Source organism: Oncorhynchus keta, chromosome 6 (genome assembly GCF_023373465.1).
Source record: "Oncorhynchus keta strain PuntledgeMale-10-30-2019 chromosome 6, Oket_V2, whole genome shotgun sequence".
In the NCBI taxonomy this organism is placed as follows: Eukaryota; Metazoa; Chordata; class Actinopteri; order Salmoniformes; family Salmonidae; genus Oncorhynchus; species Oncorhynchus keta.
In genome coordinates this window covers 21581168-21603137 of record NC_068426.1, presented here as the reverse complement: position 1 = coordinate 21603137, position 21970 = coordinate 21581168, and the positions used below count along the sequence as shown (strand labels likewise).

At 42.1% G+C, this 21970-nt stretch overlaps 1 protein-coding gene across 1 annotated transcript; it reads right to left on the bottom strand.

Annotated features, from left to right (window-relative positions):
* Window positions 1-27: 27 nt before the first annotated feature.
* LOC118385230 (serine/threonine-protein phosphatase 2A 55 kDa regulatory subunit B alpha isoform-like) lies at window positions 28-18728 on the bottom strand. The gene is made up of 10 exons (XM_035772195.2): window positions 18459-18728; window positions 6834-6911; window positions 4438-4535; window positions 4106-4271; window positions 3883-3995; window positions 3578-3755; window positions 3292-3456; window positions 2914-3083; window positions 1715-1806; window positions 28-1614 (listed from the first exon to the last, which is right to left on the bottom strand). The coding sequence occupies exons 1-10, from the start codon at window positions 18463-18465 to the stop codon at window positions 1335-1337; spliced, it is 1347 nt and encodes a 448-aa protein (XP_035628088.2). The 5' UTR covers window positions 18466-18728; the 3' UTR covers window positions 28-1334.
* Window positions 18729-21970: the final 3242 nt, after the last annotated feature.

Sequence of the window (21970 nt, the reverse complement as noted above, 5' to 3'; positions counted from 1 at the left end):
TGTAATGACCAGAGCGTGACACATTAGTAAAAAAAAAAAAGGTATTTACTTTATTCTTGTCATTGTAGATTTACAACAGTTGGATTGTATTTGTAATTGTCAAACATCATGATTTCAACCTTCAAATCTCACTGGTGTAGACACAGGCTTGACGAGCAAGATCATGGTAATGGGTACTCAGATTCAGGATTTGCCTTGAACCTAGCCACTGTTACGGTGGCAGTTCTTCATGAAATGCCGGCTTAAAACGCTACACACATCTATAACGTTTCAATATGTAATTTGCGTTATACTAATAGAGTACAATGATACAGATCACGTATGATACCTATAGCACTTCTTTGACAACAGAAAACCGTCAACAGGGGGGAAAAAAACAAAAAAAAAACAAGACACAGCAAGAACTCTGGTTCCCAGACTCAGTCAATCCTCTCCCAAGCCAAGTCCACTCACAGCAATAGCAAGGAGTCCTCACTGGGCCAGACAGACTGGTTATGCATCTAGTAGTGTGTGCAGAAAGGACCAGTCACACTACATATACATACATACATACATACAACATGCTCTCAGTACATGTTTTAAAGTGTTCCTCTGAGGTGCAGCAGTCCACCAACAGCAGCAACAGCTTTGAGAGACAGCTAGGCTCTTTAATAAGTGTGAGTTTGATTCCTATTGGGTTTGTGTATGCATGAATTGTTTGTGTGAAGAAATGTGATATGATGAAGGCCGAAACATTAATCTTTTAACCTTGCTTAAATAAAACAAATCATTTAACGGTGAGCAAGCATTGAGCCTTTTCCTTTCCAATTATGAAGACAAACAAAAATAAAAACTCCAGTTCTTGCAATTGAATTAAAAACAAAAAACAAACAGCTTGGCAGTTGACTAATAAAAAAAAACATGACTATGGCACCAGACAATGAGAGGAGTTGAACAGGGGTAGGGATGGTTCTAGGTGTTTTGATTTTTCTAACCATCAGCAAAAAAACAAAACAAAAAAGTGTGCTTGTCAGACATACATATAAAATGGTGCTCTTTACCCATGTTGCCCTGGGGCTGGGCTGGGTGGGGCGATACTTGGCGGGCGGCACACAGATTGGCACAACATCACCGAAACAATAACAAGTTGAGCGACGTGTCACTGTGCCACAGAGGCTGATGGTGGGCAAGAATTAGGTTTCAGTTCTCCACACCTGGAAACATGGCATAGTCTGTTTTGTCCAATGACAGGTTTTGTTGTTGTTGACTGCGATGTTGTTGTCACTCAATCACTGTCCTGGACTAAAATTAGAGGCTGAAGGTAGTGGATGTCATGTCTGCCTTCACGGGCACATCTAGTTCACTTTGTCCTGAAATATGTAGAGGTTGTTGGTGGTTGCCACAGCGATGATGTTGTCCTGGGGGTGCCAGGCAGTGTGGAGGATTTTCTTGTTGAAGTCCAGGCTGTCTACACTGATCTCATCCTTCTTCCGCTTCCCGCCGGCACACACCTTGCGGGGCTTCAGGACCTGCCGTGGCTTACTGCTCTCCCGGGACGCCTCCAGGGTCACGTCCCGCCGCTGGCCCCGGTCAAACATCCGGAAGAAGTTGTTGTACGAGCCTGTCATCACCACACTGTAGAGGGAAATGAGGGAGAGGATTAAAAGAAGAAATTAAGAACCTAGGGCTTTTTAATTGTAATTTATGAATACAATGAGAACTTGGCAATGCTAACCTGTCGTTTCCATTCCAGCAGCACTCAAACTTGTCAAAGATGCAGTCGTTCTCATAGAGCGAGCACAGCTTACTCCTGAGGTACTCGTGAACCTGCCATGGAGGGAGACAGACAGGTCAAAGGTCTTCAACATAGAGTCACATACCCGAACCTCAGCTCAGAGTTCACAACAGGGGTCAACTCTGGGTATTTAGGAGGGTCATTTGAATTCAAATGATTGAAATGGCTTACAACACCATTAAATAAGTTCAAAGTAAAACTCATGGTTTGGGTTCTAATTTTTGTGCAATAGTGCAGCAGTCCGGCAAGAACATAATCTTAGAGAACCCTCTAGTGGACATTGTCTGAAACGGCATAAAGGAAATGAGGTGGGTCAGTCCTTGATAAAAACCTACCCTCTGATAAAAATAAATAAAATATTCTACCATATATAATAATAATATATTGGGTGTCAACCCACTCTGCCCAGAGTGGGTGAAAACACGCTTTGGTGATAAAATTTCACTTCCTTATGTTATAAAATGCATTTTTACCAAGACAAATATGATTATTCATGTTCTGAATTGTTCAGTGGGGTCTCACTCTAACATTTCATTAACAGTGTATATCCATAGTTGGATTTTGTAACCTAATACATCCGATAAAAAGCACAGAGCTCTGCTGACAGAGCGGTGCAGATTTCTCGAAGCAACTTGAGGATTTGACATGTTTCAGTGCTCCGTTGACATTTCACAGAGATAAGCTTGTTTTTGTGAGAAATCTTCACATTAATATGAAAAGTGTATACTAACATATGAAAATGCTACATGTCACGTCTCAAAATCAATATCCATATTACCTCAATATTGTTTTATGTCATGCGGATTCGAGAACAAAGATGAGTTCAATGAGAGCCTGTCTGGTAACTTAATTCTTGCACAGCATCCTGCCGACGCGATGCAGTGCAATTTTCCTTATTTTTGACTGGGTTATTATAGAGGGGTGAGGTTTGGACCATTGGTTTTCTTAGAGAATTATCTACACAATTAACATATTTTACCCACTGGTCAAAATATGCGTTTTTTATTGACACTATAATATGCCATTTAGCAGACAGATTTATTCAAAGCGACTTACAGTCATGCATGCACACAAACTACCAAGTCTGTTGACTTTCCCCAACCTCAAACCCCCACACACACTCCCTCTACCAGTCTCACCTGGAACGTCTCCACAGGCCTGGTCTCCATGTTCAGGTCCCAGATCTTGACAGACAGGTAGTCTCTGGTCATCATGTAGCGTCCGTTGTGGCTGAACTTGACATCCGAGATGGATGAAATGATCTCAGAGAAGAAGGAGCGGTTACTGGGGTCCTCTGGCTCCTCGAACACTGGAGGGGGAGATGAGGTAACGTTCATTTATAAACTGCTATTAGCGATAAGTGCATGTAGCTGTGCTAGCTAGCCTTTTCCAAGATATTCCCACATCTGTCCTTAGCAGCAATGTGAATTCATTCAAGCCATTGGTCAAATGTGTAAGCCCCTAATATAGAGGTTGATGCTGAAGCCTCTAAGTGACTGGTGATCATAGGTACTCACGTTTGGAGTGCTTGTCACATAGCGCTGATGCCCTCATGTCACAGAGGCGGATGGAGCCCTTACTGCTGCTGTAGACAAAGGTGTTGCACTGGTTAGGATGGAACTCAGCTGCTGTGATCACCTCTGTCAGCTCCTCCATGTTGACTGGCTTTATATCCACAATGTCTTGGAGGGGCTAGAGTCAAGGGGGACTAACAACTACTGAGAAGGTATTTGGGATAAACTGGTGGCGCACACACACACACACACACACACACACACACAACTAACAGCTGGTTGAGGATACTAAAGCTGCGGTCAGTGATCTCCTGGTGCCAGAGGTTGATGCGCAGGTCGTCTGCGGATAGATATGTCTCATGGTCACTGTTAATTGAGATGGAGTTGATGTGGTATGTGTGGGCGTTGGCAAACACCCTTCGAGGGCTCGCCTCCACCATAAGGTCCATAGGTCTAAACACAGGCACCTGCAAGGGCACGGAGGGAAGAGTTAGCGGGTGAGGGTCTATGAGTTTGGGCAACACCCACAGAGTGACAACAAGTGCCTCTCTATACTATAGCCCCGGGCATGTAATCAGCTAGCTAAGCAGGTACCCGAAGTGCAGTGACAGTGTTGGGATCGATGCAGCGTCCATCCTCCTCTTTCAGGTTGTAACCCTCCAGTCGCTTGTCTCGTTCACTGATCTTCCACAACTTTATAGTTTTGTCTGCCAATCAGAACAGACAAGTAGATAAATATATTTAACAGCCAAACAAAGCTCGTACAAAAGTTCACCAGAGTGAACTGGCTGTTTGTAGGTGAAGGTAACTGACTAACCATTAGTGGACAACAGGAACTGAGCTGCGTTCTTCTGGGGCAGCCAGCGGATTTTATTGATCTTCTCCTCAATCTCCAAACTTTTCAAGTAGTCAAACTCGGGCTCATGGCTCTGGAAAGTGCTGTAAACATTGTACTCACTGCGGCACTGTGGCTGACTCTTATTCTGTTAGGAGGAAAAGAGGATATGGAGTAAGGGATGGAGGAAGGCAAAGGAAAGGCTGGAAAATGTTAGCTTTTGTTTTCATCATCACCTCCTTTCATTCAAATGTAACTAGAATTAATAATACAGATTTTGAATTCAAACTAAACTTCCAGACAGGCAGCCATACCTCTATTTCCTGCTGAAAGATGACGACCCTGCCGCCCTTGTCTCCTGTGGCTAGCAGCTCTCCTGAGTGGTTGAACTCCACAGTAGATATGATGTCGGCTGAACAACATCAGGAAAACAAGAAATTAGGCCACTATCATTTTCTATCCAACACTTAAGGAATTTCAGGTCATTGTATCCATGCAAGGGCAGGTAGCATGTCAGCATTACAGGCATTGGATTAGTTAGGGAGTCTGTCTGATGTCTAGGAGCTAGAGTCTTAGGCCTGGATGAGTTGAGGCAGGCCATAGTATTCTACTGAGGATGTGAACGCATCCAAAGCAAACACACAATGATGGGTAACCTAGTTTCTACAGGCCGCAGCACACATTACACCAACAGCAGTATGGAGGCTTTTTAGACAGAGGCTGACACACACGCTTTGTTGCCTATTGGAGCAGAAAGACAATGCCGAGAAAGATTGCAGCAGGAGGCCATTGTCTGGGCTGAACACCCTGGGGCCGAGCGTATGTGGGTGAGTGTTTGTATCGCGTGTAAGGATGGAGAGGCTAAATGCCACGTTGTCAATACACTGACTGACACACACCCCCCCCCTCCCCCATTTACCACACATACATATGCCTAGTGCCAGTCTAACACACACACTAAATCCTTTTTGAGATTGACCTACGACCATGAGCAGTGCACACAGTGAATCAGTTCACCTTCTGTGCAGGTTTAGACTGATCTAGGATCCAGACCTACCACTTCAGGCCAAAGGCGGACCCCCTGGCGGCAGAGTGTGACACCCACACTGCTCAAATCACAGACAAATGCACCTTTATTAGCCCAATAATGTTGTTGGCAGAACACTGGCTCAGTAGGAATGGTAGACTATAGACTTACGGACGGACACCTGGTAATCTGCTGCTCTTCAGCAGCCAACCAGAAATATGTTTCATTCTACAAATCAGGGCTCTCTCTAGGATTGGGTGGTGGTGATGTAGCCCTGAGGTTGGGTACGGGGGAGGTCGAGCATTTAGCATTTTTCAAAAACCCATAACTGCGATTTTCTAAAACCTAGAGTCTTCTATTATATCAAACACTGTCGCCAACACCGTAGTAGAGTGTTTGATCCTAACTTAAATTAAGGTGGTCTCAATGACACATTTGTCTAGGTTAAATTTAGGGGTAGTCAAAATACAAGTAGGGCTGTGACATACCAGTACTGCAATATTTTTTTTCATGGCAAAAATGAAAAAAACATATGGCTATATCAAGAGGTCAGATCAAGAACGGATTATTATAGGCCTACTAATCTAACAGCCTGACATGACTTTCTCTGAAGTGCGATATTAGTGTAAAAGCTCTCTGCCGTGTCTGTTTTCTACCACGTAGCAACACACACTGAACTACCACAACAACACGCACTTCCTTGCTAGTCAACGCGCTTCCTCCTACTATGGTTGCGGGGATCAAAGCATGTGCCGGCAAAAAAATAGTTTACTAAATGCTGTAGCTTAACTACCTTCGTCATAATGCTGCCTTACCTAAGGTGATAAGCACATAACTACAAAATAGTGGTTGACTAACACATACAATGTTGGAAAATGTTTATTGCTAAAAGTTTGTTGTCCATTTTCGCTACCATTTTCCTCACACATCATTGGTGTCAACGGGGACGAAGTGGAGGGCTGCCATCCAGCATGGGGGAGGAAAATAATACTATGACAACGGGGGGTGGGCCCAAGGAAGGCCAGAGCAGAGTTAAGAGTTTATTTCTCCTCGCCAAAGTCCTCTGATTGGCTCAGTTCCAACTTCAGACTGTTGGCAAAAAACAAAAATGTGTCGAAGCCTATTATTTGCGTATTTTTCGTAATAGGACCTCAAATTCCAGCCATGGTACGTGAAACGTGTGCAGGTTGGCAGATCTGAGGATTTGCAGGAGATGATAGAATTGCTTGGCAACTCGGCATACAGTGCACCTTTGCTAGATGTTCAGACAAACTGTCAGCATGAGAGGCCACAGGACAAAAGCCAACAAGAGAAAGCAGCAAGCAAGCCACTGTCAGAAATCAACTTCGCAGCCACTCTTGCACATAGTATTAGACTGTTTGCAAGGATAGCAGTGTGATATTTAGGGAGATTAGGAGACATGGGTGACCACAAGGGAATGCAAGATAAGTGGATGAGCGTGTCTCATTGACTAGGATTTATCCAGCACAATAGTTTACAATAAATTACTATGATTAACAACTACTAGTAGAATGTATGCACACATGACTAAGTCGCTTTGGATAAAAGCGTCTGCTAAATGGCATATATTATTATTACTAGGACTCCATGATGATTCTGCAACAAGTACTGCTATTGGTCATAGCAACAGTGGTACTGTACAATGAGAGTAAGGGCTCTTACCTTCGGCCACGTCATCATCAATGGCACCCTTCACCTGTGAGAAGCACCACTGCACGTCATTGCTCCCACCTCCAGTTCCTGAAATGGCAGAATGACAGTTACGGATCAAGATATTGCATGACGGTTTACGTTACAAATCTGACAGGAAGAGGAGTTTAGAAGAGAGGGGAGAGCCTGTATCCTGACCATTGCAGTGAGAAAATGTGTAGACAGTCTCAGAAGGTCATTATGTGTCTCTTGGTCTGATCTCGTGCAATAAGCCAATTTGTCTTTAATAACATACGTCATGGACAGACAATACAGTAGAAATGAACAGCAATGGCCTAGGACTGTACTTCCACAGCCTATTGACAATACAACTCGCAGGCACTGAGGCACAGCTCAAGATCAACAGCAGTTAATGTCAAAAGGTCCAACAACATACACTAGGTCAAAGCAGGGGGAATACTACAGTACGATATTTCTATAATACAGCGCATTTGGAAAGTATTCAAACCCCTTGACCTTTTTCCAATTGTTACATTAGCCTTTTCCCCCCTCAATCTACACAGGATACCCCATAATGACAAAGCAAAAACTGTTTTTTTTTGGTTTAGAAATGTATGTATGTATGTATGTATGTATGTATGTATGTATGTATGTATATAAAAAAAACAGTAATACCTTATTTAAATAACTATTCAGACCCTTTGCTATGAGCTTCGAAATTGAGCTCAGGTGCATCCTGTTTCCATTGATCATCCTTGAGATGTTTCTACAACTTGATTGAAGTCCACCTGTGGTAAATTCAATTGATTGGACAGGATTTGGAAAGGCAACACATCTGCCTACGGTCCCAGTTGACAGTGCATGTCAGAGCAAAAACCAAGCCACGAGGTCGAAGGAATTGTCCGTAGAGCTCCGAGACAGGATTGTGTCGAGGCACAGATCTGGGGAAAGGTACCAAAAAACTTCTGCAGCATAGAAGGTCCCCAAGAACACAGTGGCCTCCATTATTCTTAAATGGAAGAAGTTTGGAACCACCAACTCTTCCTAGAGCTGGCTGCTCGGCCAAACTGAGCAATCGGGGGAGAAGTGGCCAGACGGAAGCCACTCCTCAGTAACAGACACATAACAGCCCGCTTGGGAGTTTGCCAATAGGCACCTAAAAAACTCAAGACCATGAGAAACCAGATTCTCTGGTCTGATAAAATCAAGATTGAACTCTTTGGGCTGCCAAGGGTCACATTGAGAGGAAACCTGGCACCATCCCTACAGTGAAGCATGGTGGTGGCAGAATAACGCTGTGGGGATGTTTTTCAGCAGCAGGGACTGGGAGACTAGTAATGATCGAGGGAAAGACGAACGGAGCAAAAGTACTGAGAGATCCTCGATGAAAACCTGCTCCATAGTGCTCAGGACTTTAGACTGGGGTGAAGGTTTACCTTACAACAGGACAACAACCCTAAGCACACAGCCAAGACAATGCCGGAGTGACTTCGGGACAAGTCTCTGAATGTCCTTGAGTGGCCCAGTCAGAGCCAGGACTTGAACCCGATTTAACATCTCCGGAGAAACCTGAAAATAGCTGTGCAGCGACCCACCCCATCCAACCTGACAGAGCTTGAGAAGATCTGCAGAGAAGAATGGGAGTAACCCAAATACAGTGCCAAGCTTGTAGCGCCATACCCAAGAAGACTCGATGCTGTAGTCGCTGCCAAAGGTGTTTCAACAAAGTACTGAGTAAAGGGTCTGAATACTTATGTAAATGTGATATTGCAGTTAGTATTTAGTTGTAATATTTTTTTCTTTCTTCGAAAAACCTGTTTGTCATTATGGGGTATTGTGTGTAGATTGAGGAGGATAAAACATTTTTTTTTTTTTTTTTTTTTTGAATACTGCTGTAACGTAACAAAATGTGGAAAAAGTCAAGGTTCTGAATACTTTGCGAATGCACTGTAGATCAGAAATATAAAACTTTCCCCAAAAAGACGTGTGCACAGCCAGCCTCAAATTTGTCAATATCAAAATCTCTCTCACATGCTGGGTTAATACAGGTACAGTATAACTAGTCCTGACAGGTACTTGATTGAAAACTGGCATTACACAATGAAACGGGTTGAGTTGTACATTTCCACACATTTATTTCATTGCACAATGAAACTGGTGAGATTTGTCCATACAAATATACGTTTGGGGTGTAGATTGGTTGGGTGTGTGATAACTGCAGGAGCGGTTATGACAATGAGGTTCTCAATGCAGAGGGGGAAGCCTAATGTCCCATCGATAAAAGGCAATGGGACTGGTTTATTTTCTGAAATGAGGTTGTCATCTGCCTCTGCAGAAAATTGTGATACAAGCACCATAGAGCCATTTGGCAACAAGTAATAACTTATTCCATCTAGGGCTGGGCGAGAAGGCCTAGAAATCATATCTAGATTATTCCAAATGTATGGGCAAAAACAAGAAAGAAAAAAAACTTTGTTGTACAATTAAAAAGGTCAAATACACTGCATTTCAAAACAGTCAGCAATAATCTAATGAATTGAGCTTGTGAAATTAGGGTAAATAAACTTTTTTGCAGTAATGACTGATCTGGCACTCATGTCTATCCATGAAAATGCCATTTTCGTTACAAATTTATCCAGAACCATGCATTATGCATTTTCACTAATAATTACTAACCTCTTGTAGCACGCATTATAGAAAATCAACACAGGTTTCAAACAACTTCAAGCACAATCCCACGTGCTAGTGAATAGCCAGATAATGTTTTTTCAAGTTGCCAACTACTTGCTATTTAAAAAAAGAACACACCCTTCTGTCCATCTGAAAAGGATGTTAGCCTTTCCACTTTGTTCCAATTTTTAAATCAAGTAGCTTACTTTATTTTGCAGAATGAGAACAAGTTGCTAATTCCTTATAAAATAGAGTTGGGTGCTCATTGCATTTATAAAAACAGACTAGACAGTATAAGTCTTTGGCTAAAATGATGCTAGCGCTACATGGTAACACAATGCAACACGCAATCAATTGAGCATTCATTTTCCAGAATCAATGTTCAATGATCCTACTAAAACAGGAGTGTCTTCTCTGAGAGCAAATTGCGTAGTTGGAACATAAAAAAGGTATCGTAGAAAGGTCAACTTCCTCTAATTCAGTAAAATAATTTCTCAGTGTGCTTTGATGTTAATATGACTGATTCTGTTGGACCAAACCTCAAAAGCAAATAGCGAGTTAGTAGAAATCTCTCAACTTCATTGGTGTGAGTGGCAGGGGCTTGGTGTCTGTGTGTGTAAACAGAGAGGAAGAGGCAAAGCGAGAGGTTTCACTATTGCCAAAATCTGTCCAAAATAAGCCCAATGCGTTAATTTTGGACCTAAGCTTGTCGCCAGCCTTCGGGACGACGACGCCGATTGTTAGGGCGTGGACATGAGTATCTCGTCATTATATTCAGATCTCCGGTGTAAATGGGAAGGTGCACACAGCACAGATGGAGCGAAGAAGATGAGACCAAAAAGACAACAAGAGGACATAAATCGCTCATAAAAACAAAAAATACAAAACCTTGATTCTTGTGATACAGGTATTTTGAATATTGCGCAAAACATGAACCCGAATGAATTCGATATAAATCGACCAGTCCTAATTCCATCAGAGAGGCATTGCAAAGGCATATTTAGCTGGCTAACTTACAATACATGCTGGAAGGCAGACAGGCCTATATTTAGAGTGCTGCCTACTTTGTCACACTGAATAGGGAAGTTGATTGAATGGGCTGCTGCACAGTCACTATGGGGAGTTCTTTCTAGAGTGCCCAGTTAAATTGTGAATAAGAGGATTGATTTACAGTGGGGCAAAAAAGTATTTAGTCAGCCACCAATTGTGCAAGTTCTCCAACTTAAAAATATGAGAGAGGCCTGTAATTTTCATCATAGGTACACTTCAACTATGACAGACAACATGAGAAAAAAAATATATCCAGAAAATCACATTGTAGGATTTTTAATGAATTTATTTGCAGATTATGGTGGAAAATAAGTATTTGGTCAATAACAAGTTTCTCAATACTTTTATATACCCTTTGTTGGCAATGACAGAGGTCAAACGTTTTCTGTAAGTCTTCACAAGGTTTTCACACACTGTTGCTGGTATTCTGGCCCATTCCTCCATGCAGATCTCCTCTAGAGCTGTGATGTTTTGGGGCTGTTGCTGGGCAACACAGACTTTCAAATTCCTCCAAAGATTTTCTATGGGGTTGAGATCTGGAGACTGGCTAGGCCACTCCAGGACCTTGAAATGCTTCTTACGAAGCCACTCCTTTGTTGCCCGGGAGGTGTGTCATGCTGAAAGACCCAGCCACGTTTCATCTTCAATGCCCTTGCAGATGGAAGGTTTTCACTCAAAATCTCACGATACATGGCCCCATTCATTCTTTCCTTTACACGGATCAGTCGTCCTGGTCCCTTTGCAGAAAAACAGCCCCAAAGCATGATGTTTCCACCCCATGCTTCACAGTAAGGATGGTGTTCTTTGGATGCAACTCAGCATTCTTTGTCCTCCATACACGACGAGTTGAGTTTTTACCAAAAAGTTATATTTTGGTTTCATCTGACCATATGACATTCTCCCAATCTTCTTCTGGATCATCCAAATGCTCTCTAGCAAACTTCAGATGGGCCTGGACATGTACTGGCTTAAGCAGGGGGACACGTCTGGCACTGCAGGATTTGAGTCCCTGGCGTCGTAGTGTGTTACCGATGGTAGGCTTTGTTACTTTGGCCCCAGCTCTCTGCAGGTCATTCAATAGGTCCCCCCCGTGTGGTTGTGGGATTTTTGCTCACCGTTCTTGTGATCAGTTTGACCCCACGGGGTACGTGGAGCCCCAGATCGAGGGAGATTATCAGTGGTCTTGCATGTCTTCCATTTCCTAATAATTGCTCCCACAGTTGATTTCTTCAAACCAAGCTGCTTACCTATTGCAGATTCAGGTCTTCCCAGCCTGGTGCAGGTCTACAATTTTGTTTCTGGTGTCCTTTGACAGCTCTTTGGTCTTGGCCATAGTAGAGTTTGGAGTGTGACTGTTTGAGGTTGTGGACAGGTCTCTTTTAGGCTGATAACAAGTTCAATCAGGTGCCATTAATACAGGTAACGAGTGGAGGATAGGGGAGCCTATTAAAGAAGTTACAGGTCTGTGAGAGCCAGACATCTTGCTTGTTTGTAGGTGACCAAATACTTATTTTCCACCATAATTTGCAAATCAATTTGCAAATAAATTCATTAAAAATCCTACAATGTGATTTTCTGGATTTTTCCCCCTAATTTTGTCTGTCATAGTTGAAGTGTACCTACGATGAAAATTACAGGCCTCTCATCTTTTTAAGTGGGAGAACTTGCACAATTGGTGGCTGACAATACATTTTTTGCCCCACTGTATTTATTTCTAAAATGGTTAAACTGGAGAGAAATATGTGACTGCAAAAATGTGTGAATTTGCTTAATTTACCATCCTAAATTAAAACTGAATTATTTTGGCATATCTAATTAATGTACGTTGCTTTCCATGATGTGGACTGTACGTATTACTACATCACACACGTGGATGCTTTGACCAAATCGAATTACACATCCTTTTTACCTCAGATTGGTGACGATGACAAGATCAGTTGCTTGAAACAGATCAACATATTTTGTTTTGTACTATTGATTTTGTCATAGGCGCTGGGCCACCAGACAATACACTGATTTGACAGTCAAACTACAACTTAAAAGCAGACAACCGTTGTCACGGTTGATATCCTAAGGCGGGTCGTGATTCGTTGAGGTTAACAGAAAAAGTGATTGGTTCCGTTTTCCGTGATGGCAGCCCCCAAAACATCTGCCATTTCATAATATAGAAATGAGCCTTCTACAAGTTCTCATCTAACCAACCATATATAGGTTATTCCAAGTTTCCATGTGGCCTAGCTCTCTTCTAGAAATTGTCCATCAACCAGTGATGTACACAGTATTCACAGATTTTTATTTTTTACCGTGTTGATTTTAACAGGATGCGCAACTTCATCTCGCACAATTTATTTCAACATGATAATTGATGAGTGATTGAAAAAAAAAGTGTTGTGGTGAGCTTTCTGTTTTGGTGAACCTGTATCATTCCAAAACGTAGCCAACTGTGTTCTGCAGGTTGTCATCAAACCAGTGAGGTAAAAATATTTTGAGTTGGTTCTTGAGTTGTGGTAGTTTCAACAGCGCATGGCTGAAACATTGTTGCATTTAAACTTTAGACCACCGGTTAGTCTGATGAACATAAAAATATACAGTTGAAGTCGGAGGTTCACAAACACCTTAGCCAAATACAACGAGGATTAAATGTCACAATTCCTGACATTTAATCCTCGTAAAAAATCAGTTTTAGGTCAGTTAGGATTACTACTTTATTTTAAGAATGTGAAATATCAGAATAATAGTGGAGAGAATGATTTATTTCAGCTTTTATACATTTCATCACATTCCAAGTGGGTAGGAAGTTTACATACACTCAATTAGTATTTGGTAGCATTGCCATTAAATTGTTTAACTTGGGTCAAACATTTCGGGTAGCCTTCCACAAATTTCCCACAATAAGTTAGGTGAATTTTGGCCCATTCCTCCTGACAGAGCTGGTGTAACTGAGTCAGATTTGTAGGGCTCCTTGCACACCCACGCCTTTTCAATTCTGCCCACAAATTTTCTGTGATTGAGGTCAGGGCTTTGTGATGGCCACTCCAATAGCTTGACATTGTTGTCCTTAACTACTTGACGCACCTACCCCATTAGCGGGATCATTTTCATCAACATCCACTGAATTGCAGAGCGCCAAATTCAAATTAAATTACTAAAAATATTTAATTTTCATGAAATCACAAGTGCAATATAGCAAAACACACCTTAGCTTGTTGTTAATCCAGCTTCTCGGCAGAAAGATATCCAAGCGTTTATGTAAGCACAAACAGCTAGCAGCCAAGTAGATTGGTCATGAATTTCAGAAAAGCAATAAATTAAATCGCTTACCTTTGATGGTTTTCGGATGTTTGCGCTCACCAGACTCCCAGTTACACAAATGTTCATTTCAATCCATAAAGATAATTTTATATCCAAAATACCTCAATTTGTTTGGCGCGTTATGTTCAGAAATCCACAGGCTCGAGCGGTCAAGACATCGCAGACAAAAATTCCAAATAGTATCCCTAAAGTGCGTAGAAAGATGTCTTTTTTTTTATATAATCAATCCTCAGGTTGTTTTTACAATATATAATCGATAATATGTCAACTGGAATGTAGCTTCTTCCATAGGAGAGAGAGAGAAAATGGCTGTTGCGCATGAAAAACTCTGCTGGCACCCAGCCATCAACTGACGCGATGGGTTCTTTCTTGCTCATTTTTCAAAATAAAAGCCTGAAACTATGTCTAAAGACTGTTCACAGCTTGAGGAAGCCATAGGAAAAGGAATCTGGTTGATATCCCTTTAAATGGAGGCAAGGCATCCAATGGAACAGAGAGCTTTCAGGAAAAACAGCACTTCCTCTTTGGATTTTCCTCAGGTTTTCGCCTGCAATATCAGTTCTGTTATACTCACAGACAATATTTTGACAGTTTTGGAAACTTGAGTGTTTTCTATACTAATCTGACAATTATATGCATATTGTAGTTTCTGGGCCTGGGAAATAGGCAGTTTCAAATGGGTACGGTTTTTAGCCAAAAACAAAAATACTACCCCCTACATTCAAGAAGTTAAGCCATTTTGCCACAACTTTGGAAGTATGCTTGGGGTCATTGTCTATTTGGAAGACCCATTTGCAACCAAGCTTTAACTTCCTGACTAATGTCTTGAGATGCTTCAATATATCCACACAATATCCCCCTCCCTCATGATACCATCTATTTAGTGAAGTGCACCAGTCCCTCCTGCAGCAAAGCATCCCCACAACATGATGCTGCCACCCCCGTGCTTCACGGTTGGGATGGTGTACTTCGGCTTGCAAGCATCCCCCTTTTTCCTCCAAACAGAACGATTGTCATTATAGCCAAACAGTTCTATTTTTGTTTCATTAGACCAGAGGACATTTCTCCAAAAAGTATGATCTTAGTCCCTATGTTTAGTTGCAAACCGTAGTCTGCCTTTTTTTAATGGCGGTTTTGGAGCAGTGGCTTCTTCCTTGCGCAGCGGCCTTTCAGGTTATATCGATATAGGACTTGTTTTACTGTATAGACACGTTTGTACCTGTTTCCTCCAGCATCTTCACAAGGTCCGTTGCTGTTGTTCTGGGATTGATTTGCACCAAAGTACATTCATCTCAAGGACACAGATCGCGTCACCTTCCTGAGCGGTTTGACGGCTACGTGGTCCCATGGGCTGTTGTTCTGGGATTGATTTGCACCAAAGTACATTCATCTCAAGGACACAGATCGCGTCACCTTCCTGAGCGGTTTGACGGCTACGTGGTCCCATGGTGTTTATACTTGTGTACTATTGTTTGTAAAGATGAACATGGTACTTTCAGGCGTTTGGAAATTGCTCCAAGGATGAACCGGACTTATGGAGTTCTACAAAAAAAATTCTGAGGCCTTGGCTGATTTCTTTAGATTTTCCCATGATTTCAAGCAAAAAGGCACAGTTTGAAGGTAGGCCTGAAGTGCATCCACAGGTACACCTCCAATTGACTCAAATCAAGTTAATTAGCCCAAAGCCATGAAATCATTTTCTGGAATTTTCCAAGCTGTTTTAAGTCACAGTCAACTAGGTGTCTGACCCACTGGAATTGTGATACAGTGAATCATAAGTGAAATAATCTGTCTGTAAACAATTGTTGGAAAAATGACTTGTCATGCACAAAGTAGATGTCCTAACAGACTTGCCAAAACTATAGTTTGTTAATTAACTCTTAATCCTACCCCCTACTTTTTCGAACATTCTGTTAAAAAAAAAAAAAAAAAAAAAAAAAAAAATCGCACAACATTTCAGCGTCCTGCTACTCATGCCAGGAATATAGTATATGCATATGATTAGTATGTGTGGATAGAAAACACTGACGTTTCTAAAACTGGTTAAATCACGGCTGTGACTATAATAGAGCCTGCGTTTCATCGAAAAGCGGAAGAAAATCCACTTCCACAAGCCACTTGCATGTATTGTTGAATGGAAACCAAATTACATGGGGCTTAGATTGCAATTCCTACAGCTTCCACACGATGTCACCAGTCTTGTCAATTGCATGGGCTTTGTTTCTTGGTCAAACGAGTAAGAGAGAGCCCATTTCTTCCGGTCTCCGACAGGATGTTTTGGATGAGAAACATTCGGACATGAATTGAAGACGTGGAGCTATTGAATACACATCGCCCCGTGATCAATTTGATATATTATTAACGTTTACTAATACCTAAAGTTGGATTACAAAAGTATTTCGAAGTGTTTTGTGAAAGTTTATCGTCAACTTTTTTAATTTTAAAAAATGACGTTGCGTTATAAAACGGTCTTTTTTCCTGGATCACACAATCTTCATAGATCGATAGTTAGGGTATATATGGACCGATTTAATCGAAAAAAAATACCCAATAGTGATGTTTATGGGACACCTAGGAGTGCCAACAAAGAAGATCGTCAAAGGTAATGAATGTTTTATATTTTATTTCTGCGTTTTGTGTAGCACCGGCTATGCTAATTATTTTGTTTACATCCCCTTCTGGTATTTTGGGGTGTTGCATGCTATCAGATAATAGCTTCTCATGCTTTTGCCGAAAAGCATTTTAAGAATCTGACTTGTTGACTAGATTCACAACGAGTGTAGCTTTAATTCAGTACCCTGCATGTGTGTTTTAATGAACGTTTGAGTTTTAACGAGTGCTATTAGCATTTAGCGTAGCGCTTTTGCATTTCCAGATGTCTGGATGGGACGCATGCGTCCCGGGTCGACTTAAGAGGTTTAACAAGAAATTTGTGGAGTGGTTCAAAAACTATTTTTAATGACTCTGGACATGAAGTAGTTGTGCTTTTGTATTGTTATTACTTCATGGGGCCTACTAGAGTGAATGGGCTGCTTATTCTTTAACATTATATGATGCTGTGTGTGACTTCTGCAGCCTGTCTATCAGTAGTGTCTATGTGTTTGACCAAAATTAGCTCTCCTTCAGTGCCAGAGTGCACAGGTATTAAGGTCACTGTTCTTTCAGCACCCTTAGTCTGTCACCTTTGATGTAACATAGTTGTCCTTTTTGGTGATGGTGTTATAGTGGTGTTGGCTATCATGAGTTGTGTAAACAGTGCATTATTTTATGCTGTGTGTCACGTTGTGTCTATGCCGGTTCGGTCTTTGTGTGTGCGGCAGCCCGAAGCACGGCCAGGCCTTTTAGATTCATTCAAAAATTATTGCTCCTCCTTCAATAGAACTAGAATGGTCCAACTACAGTAGATATGTAGGGCACATTAAGTGAAGCTATTTTTTTGTCCCTCTGAAGGCCTAGGTCCTATAGTCACGGTTCACCACTGCAGAAATCACCAAAATGGGTTTGCCCAGCCTACACTGAATCTCATGCATAATTTAAGTCATAGCTAGATGCATTCTGCATTAGATTGACTTCAGCCAGGTCTTTATCATCACACCTAGCAATCCACCTGAGGGAAATGGCAGTTATATTGTGTTGATAATCTTCATTTTCACGCACACGTAAATATTAAATCAAAATCCCACATCCAGTTGAATTACATCCAGCTGTAAACCTCAACTGTGACTCATGGCTTAATCCCATGATGGTGGTGGGGCATTAAAGGTGGACATCGTACGGGTATGTGCAAGGTGCTGTTCAGAAGAAGCCAGTCCTCATCCACTAATCTTTCACATCATGACTCCCGCTCAACTCGCCAGTCAGTCTGCGGCGACTGGCGAACCTGCTAAATGTGTTAAGATAGCCTTCCATTGCAAGACATCATATAGAAATGGTGGTTCGAGAACGTGAACTAACCTTGCTATCCCACAATGCAGGACAGAGGAAACTCACAAATGCCACCGGTGTCTCTCAAAGTTTAGGTTAGCTTGCTGCGCACAGGCCTAGCAAGCTACCAGTAGCTAGTTAGCTAACGTGATAGTACTATCACATTATGGATAATTTAGCTAGCTAGCTTGACTAACAATTGGTCGCATGGCTAACTCACCTCATCTTAGACAGTTAACTATATACCATAGCCAAAATATTAACGGAAAGTATAGTCTTTGGTATAACTGTGGCTCGCAACAGTATAATACTAACAGTTAGCTTGAAATGACAGCGATGCATATTAGCTAGTTATTATGTGTGAGAGGAACGTGGAGCCCAGTGATGATGATTGGTTCAGGGCCAGTGATATCATGAGTTACCTTACTTAGTTAACGTTAGTTAGCTTGAGCAGTTAGTTAAGTTAGCTAGACTTGCAGTTACGTCTAAACACAGTATTATTTATATATAACGTCATTGCCGCCAGTATATTTCCTAGCTAACGTTAGCAGCTAGCTAGAGATATATATACATATTTATATTGCAATGCTATATTTAGACTTCTCTAGCTAGCTACAGTTCCGTTATTACCACCGGTAGCTAGCTAGGTGTCTTATCAGTTAGCTAGCTAGCTACCATTACCTGCCATGGCGAGTGGGATTCTAGCCGCGCGCTCGATTCCCGGGCTTGTATGTCCGGGTATGGACTCGTGCAAGCGGTATTTCTCAAATGATGGCGCTATATAGTGGGACAGACGTTGCGGGCCACCCTCCTGCTTGACTTTCTTTCCTCCCTCTCCCGGCTTGTTCAATCACTCGCGCACCCTCCCGGACAAGTCCTTCCAACACCAGCCATTCGCAAACAGTTCAAAATGGCGCTACCGCGTCTGGTCTTTTTCCACTATGGTCCATGCTATCTGGGATCCTTGGGACGTCCCAACTCTGACGTTACTCTTCTTCTTCTTTGTACGGGGCTTTCGGGTAGACAAGACGCTATGTTTCGTATTGCTGCCGTTCACAGTTTGGAAAGTGCATAGCACATTTGTTCACGAGAAAAGGAAATTGCACCGCCATCTAACCCGATACACCACTATCCTCACCACCCCCTCCCACTACTTTGGCCCAAACATAACCTACTCCAGGCCATAGGGCTGGGAGGCTGCAACCCCTTCTCTCAACCCCCCTGTAGTTATTCTGCACTAAAATCTCTGATAACCAAAAACTTCTCTGCGGCTGCTACTACCTGGAAACTTCAACCTGTCTCACTAGCACAGGACATTTCTGATCCCCAGCAACATGACCACCCACAAAATTGAAACACTCCTCTTTCTCAACTGAAACTACACATTATTTTGTTCCATGACCTCCTCCACACTTCTCACACCTCAGAATCTACCTCCTACATACTGCTGCAACATAATAATACTGTATTATTATTTATTATTTATTTCTATAGCGCTTTTCATGGAATCTCAAACTGCTTGAAGAGCAAAAAAAACAAACAAGCAATATATCATGAAAGGTCAGCCCAGTAGAGGCCAATAATTTGAAAGCTGCATCCTCTGCAGATGGAGAGGATCAGCTCATGGCTTGAACAGAGAGAGCTGGTCAGCGGATGGTAGACAATGGTGATGATCTTGTTGAGGGCAAGACTGGGAACCAGACTAAGTCTTATAGCCACTGGACTTCTCCTCTTCCTCTCTGTATAACACCCACTTGGGTGATGCCTCAGCAGCTCTGGGCGCCAGAAGACTCCCGACACCAGTCATCATCATTATGAACCCTCTGCCTCAGCACTGCTGTATTTCTGTATCTCCCATTCCTATCACGCTTCAGACGACTCCTCAAATTATGTTCTCAAAAGATCTTGAATTGGCAGCCAGGTGAAACAAAGACGATGGTACTGTGTCCAGATGCATTGTTCAAACAAAAGCTAGCTAGCCAAGCCAAAAAGTGTTAACCTGTCAGTCAATCTGAAAATCTGTGGCTCAAAAAACGCCAGATATATGCAATAAAAACTTGATGTTATCAAATACAAAAGAGCTGATTTAAAAAACAACAATTAAAAAGTAAAAAAACAAAACATGTACACATTTACAGGAGCTCTGTGCTAAGGCTGCTACTAGGGCGCCATGGTGACTATAACGTGACCATAAACATGTTATCAGGCTACTGCTTTCGTCCTGAGTCTTGAAACGAGCAGCTGAGCAGCAGACACACAAAACATCTAAACAAGTCCATCTAACGTAACACTATTGAAGTTGTAAATGTTCTAGGGTCTTCTTCTTGTGAATTTCCCGGCGGATTAGACGCTTTTCGTGTATTGCTGCCTTTCTCAGTTGGGGATGTGCATTCCACATTGTAACAAAACAAAACATTTAAGGGAAAGGGGAAATGGGAAAAACTTAAGTTGCACCACCATCTAAACCTGCACCTAAACACTATCCCCCAAAACCCACCACCCCATCCCATTACTTGACCCTAAACGATCCTACACCAGGCCATAGGCTGGTGGATAGAACCCTTTTTCTCAAAACTTCCTGTAGATCTTCTGCACTAAAATCTCTCACACTCAAATCTTTCCCTCCCGATGCAACTACCACATCTATCGTCTGTGATTTCCGCTCCATCGGTGCACTATGTTGATCACCGTGGCTATAAAGGCAAGAAATCCAACCGTACTAAAACAGCCTCTCTGGGTCTCACTCTTCAGGCCGACTCAATGAGGGGCTCCCAGTCAACTCACTCACCCTTTGGCTATCTTTTATACTCTTCACCGCCTCACCACTCTGGCAATCTCAACCTGTCTCTCTCTCACAGGGCACTTCGGATCCCAGCTACATGGTCCACAGTTGACACATAGTGCTTTCTTTATTCCACCTGTACGCTCTCTCTGACTATGCCCTCCTGCAAATTGCTCACATCGTGGGATCTCCCTTTCACATACTGCTGCAACATGTCCGAATCCTTGGCACCTAAAGCACCGAAGCAGGTTCGGAACATAGGCCCTCACAGAATAGCAAATATAACCTAACCTGACCATATCAGAAGAAACTCTGTGTCAAAGCTCAAGACAGACAGAGCATTTGTCAACCACTCAACACAGAATAGCCGAATGTGCGCACTTCATTTGAAATCATTTGGAGATGATCCTTTCTATTTTATTAAAGCTATGTTCAACTGTATTCTTCATACTATAAAATAAGAAACAATAATGCCACAGAATTCTAAGCACATCTTGTCTGCTAAATTAACTAATATAGCCCACAGCCATATGCCATAGCCATATCAGGGCCTAACATAAGGACAAGTCAGAGTATGCTATTCGGTTATTCTGAAAAAGACTGTCTAAAATAAATCATGGATTTATTTTGATGGTGTAGGCTATATTAATTGACTTATTATACTTTTTAAAAATGTAGATGTTCCAAAGGTCTGCATCAGTGTGGAAGCCAGGAGATGCTAAACGTGTTTATGTTAATTAACTGTCAATTACCATGAGACCGGCAGTTATTTGCTTGACAAAATGTCATAACCGCCACAGCCCTACTCCTACTGGTCCAAAATCATCTCTGTTAGAAATCTCAGGGCATACATTGGAAGTCTCCCCTACACCCGCCACTGCAGGTAGGCCCACTTCAACCTGGACTGTCTCAACCTCAGAGCGCTCACCACTGCTGTCGGACTTCCTTTCTCAAGGGAACACAAAGACCTATTAGCCATGTGACTTGGTTTGTAATCCTTGTTAAGTATCTTGCTAGCTGGATCGAATTCTCCGTTAGCTAGCCAGAGAAATGTTGAGCAACATTAGCCAACTTAACTGATCAAATAACTGAGTTTATGGAGTGAAAATTAGCTGGCTAATAAAGTCAGACAGCTAACGTTACACCATCAGATGAGCTAACGCTAGTAACCTAACCAATTCTCTATAGTATTAACTGGTATATGACTCCTTGATGTTACCTCAAAGTTATAACGTGTTAGTTGCTTACTGGACCCTGGCAATCTGTGTGAAATGTTAACTATAATAATAATAATATATGCCATTTAGCAGACGCTTTTATCCAAAGCGACTTACAGTCAGTCATGTGTGCATACATTCTACGTATGGGTGGTCCCGGGAATCGAACCCACTACCCTGGCATTACAAGCGCC

What these genes read in the sequence shown, in the direction of transcription:
- LOC118385230 (XM_035772195.2), bottom strand. An exon ending in GATCACTGACCGCAGCTTTA is followed by an intron (nt 3,457 to 3,577) that starts GTATCCTCAACC and finishes AGCCCCTCCAAG; the next exon opens with ACATTGTGGATATAAAGCCA. An exon ending in TGCTGGAATGGAAACGACAG is followed by an intron (nt 1,615 to 1,714) that starts GTTAGCATTGCC and finishes TTCCCTCTACAG; the next exon opens with TGTGGTGATGACAGGCTCGT.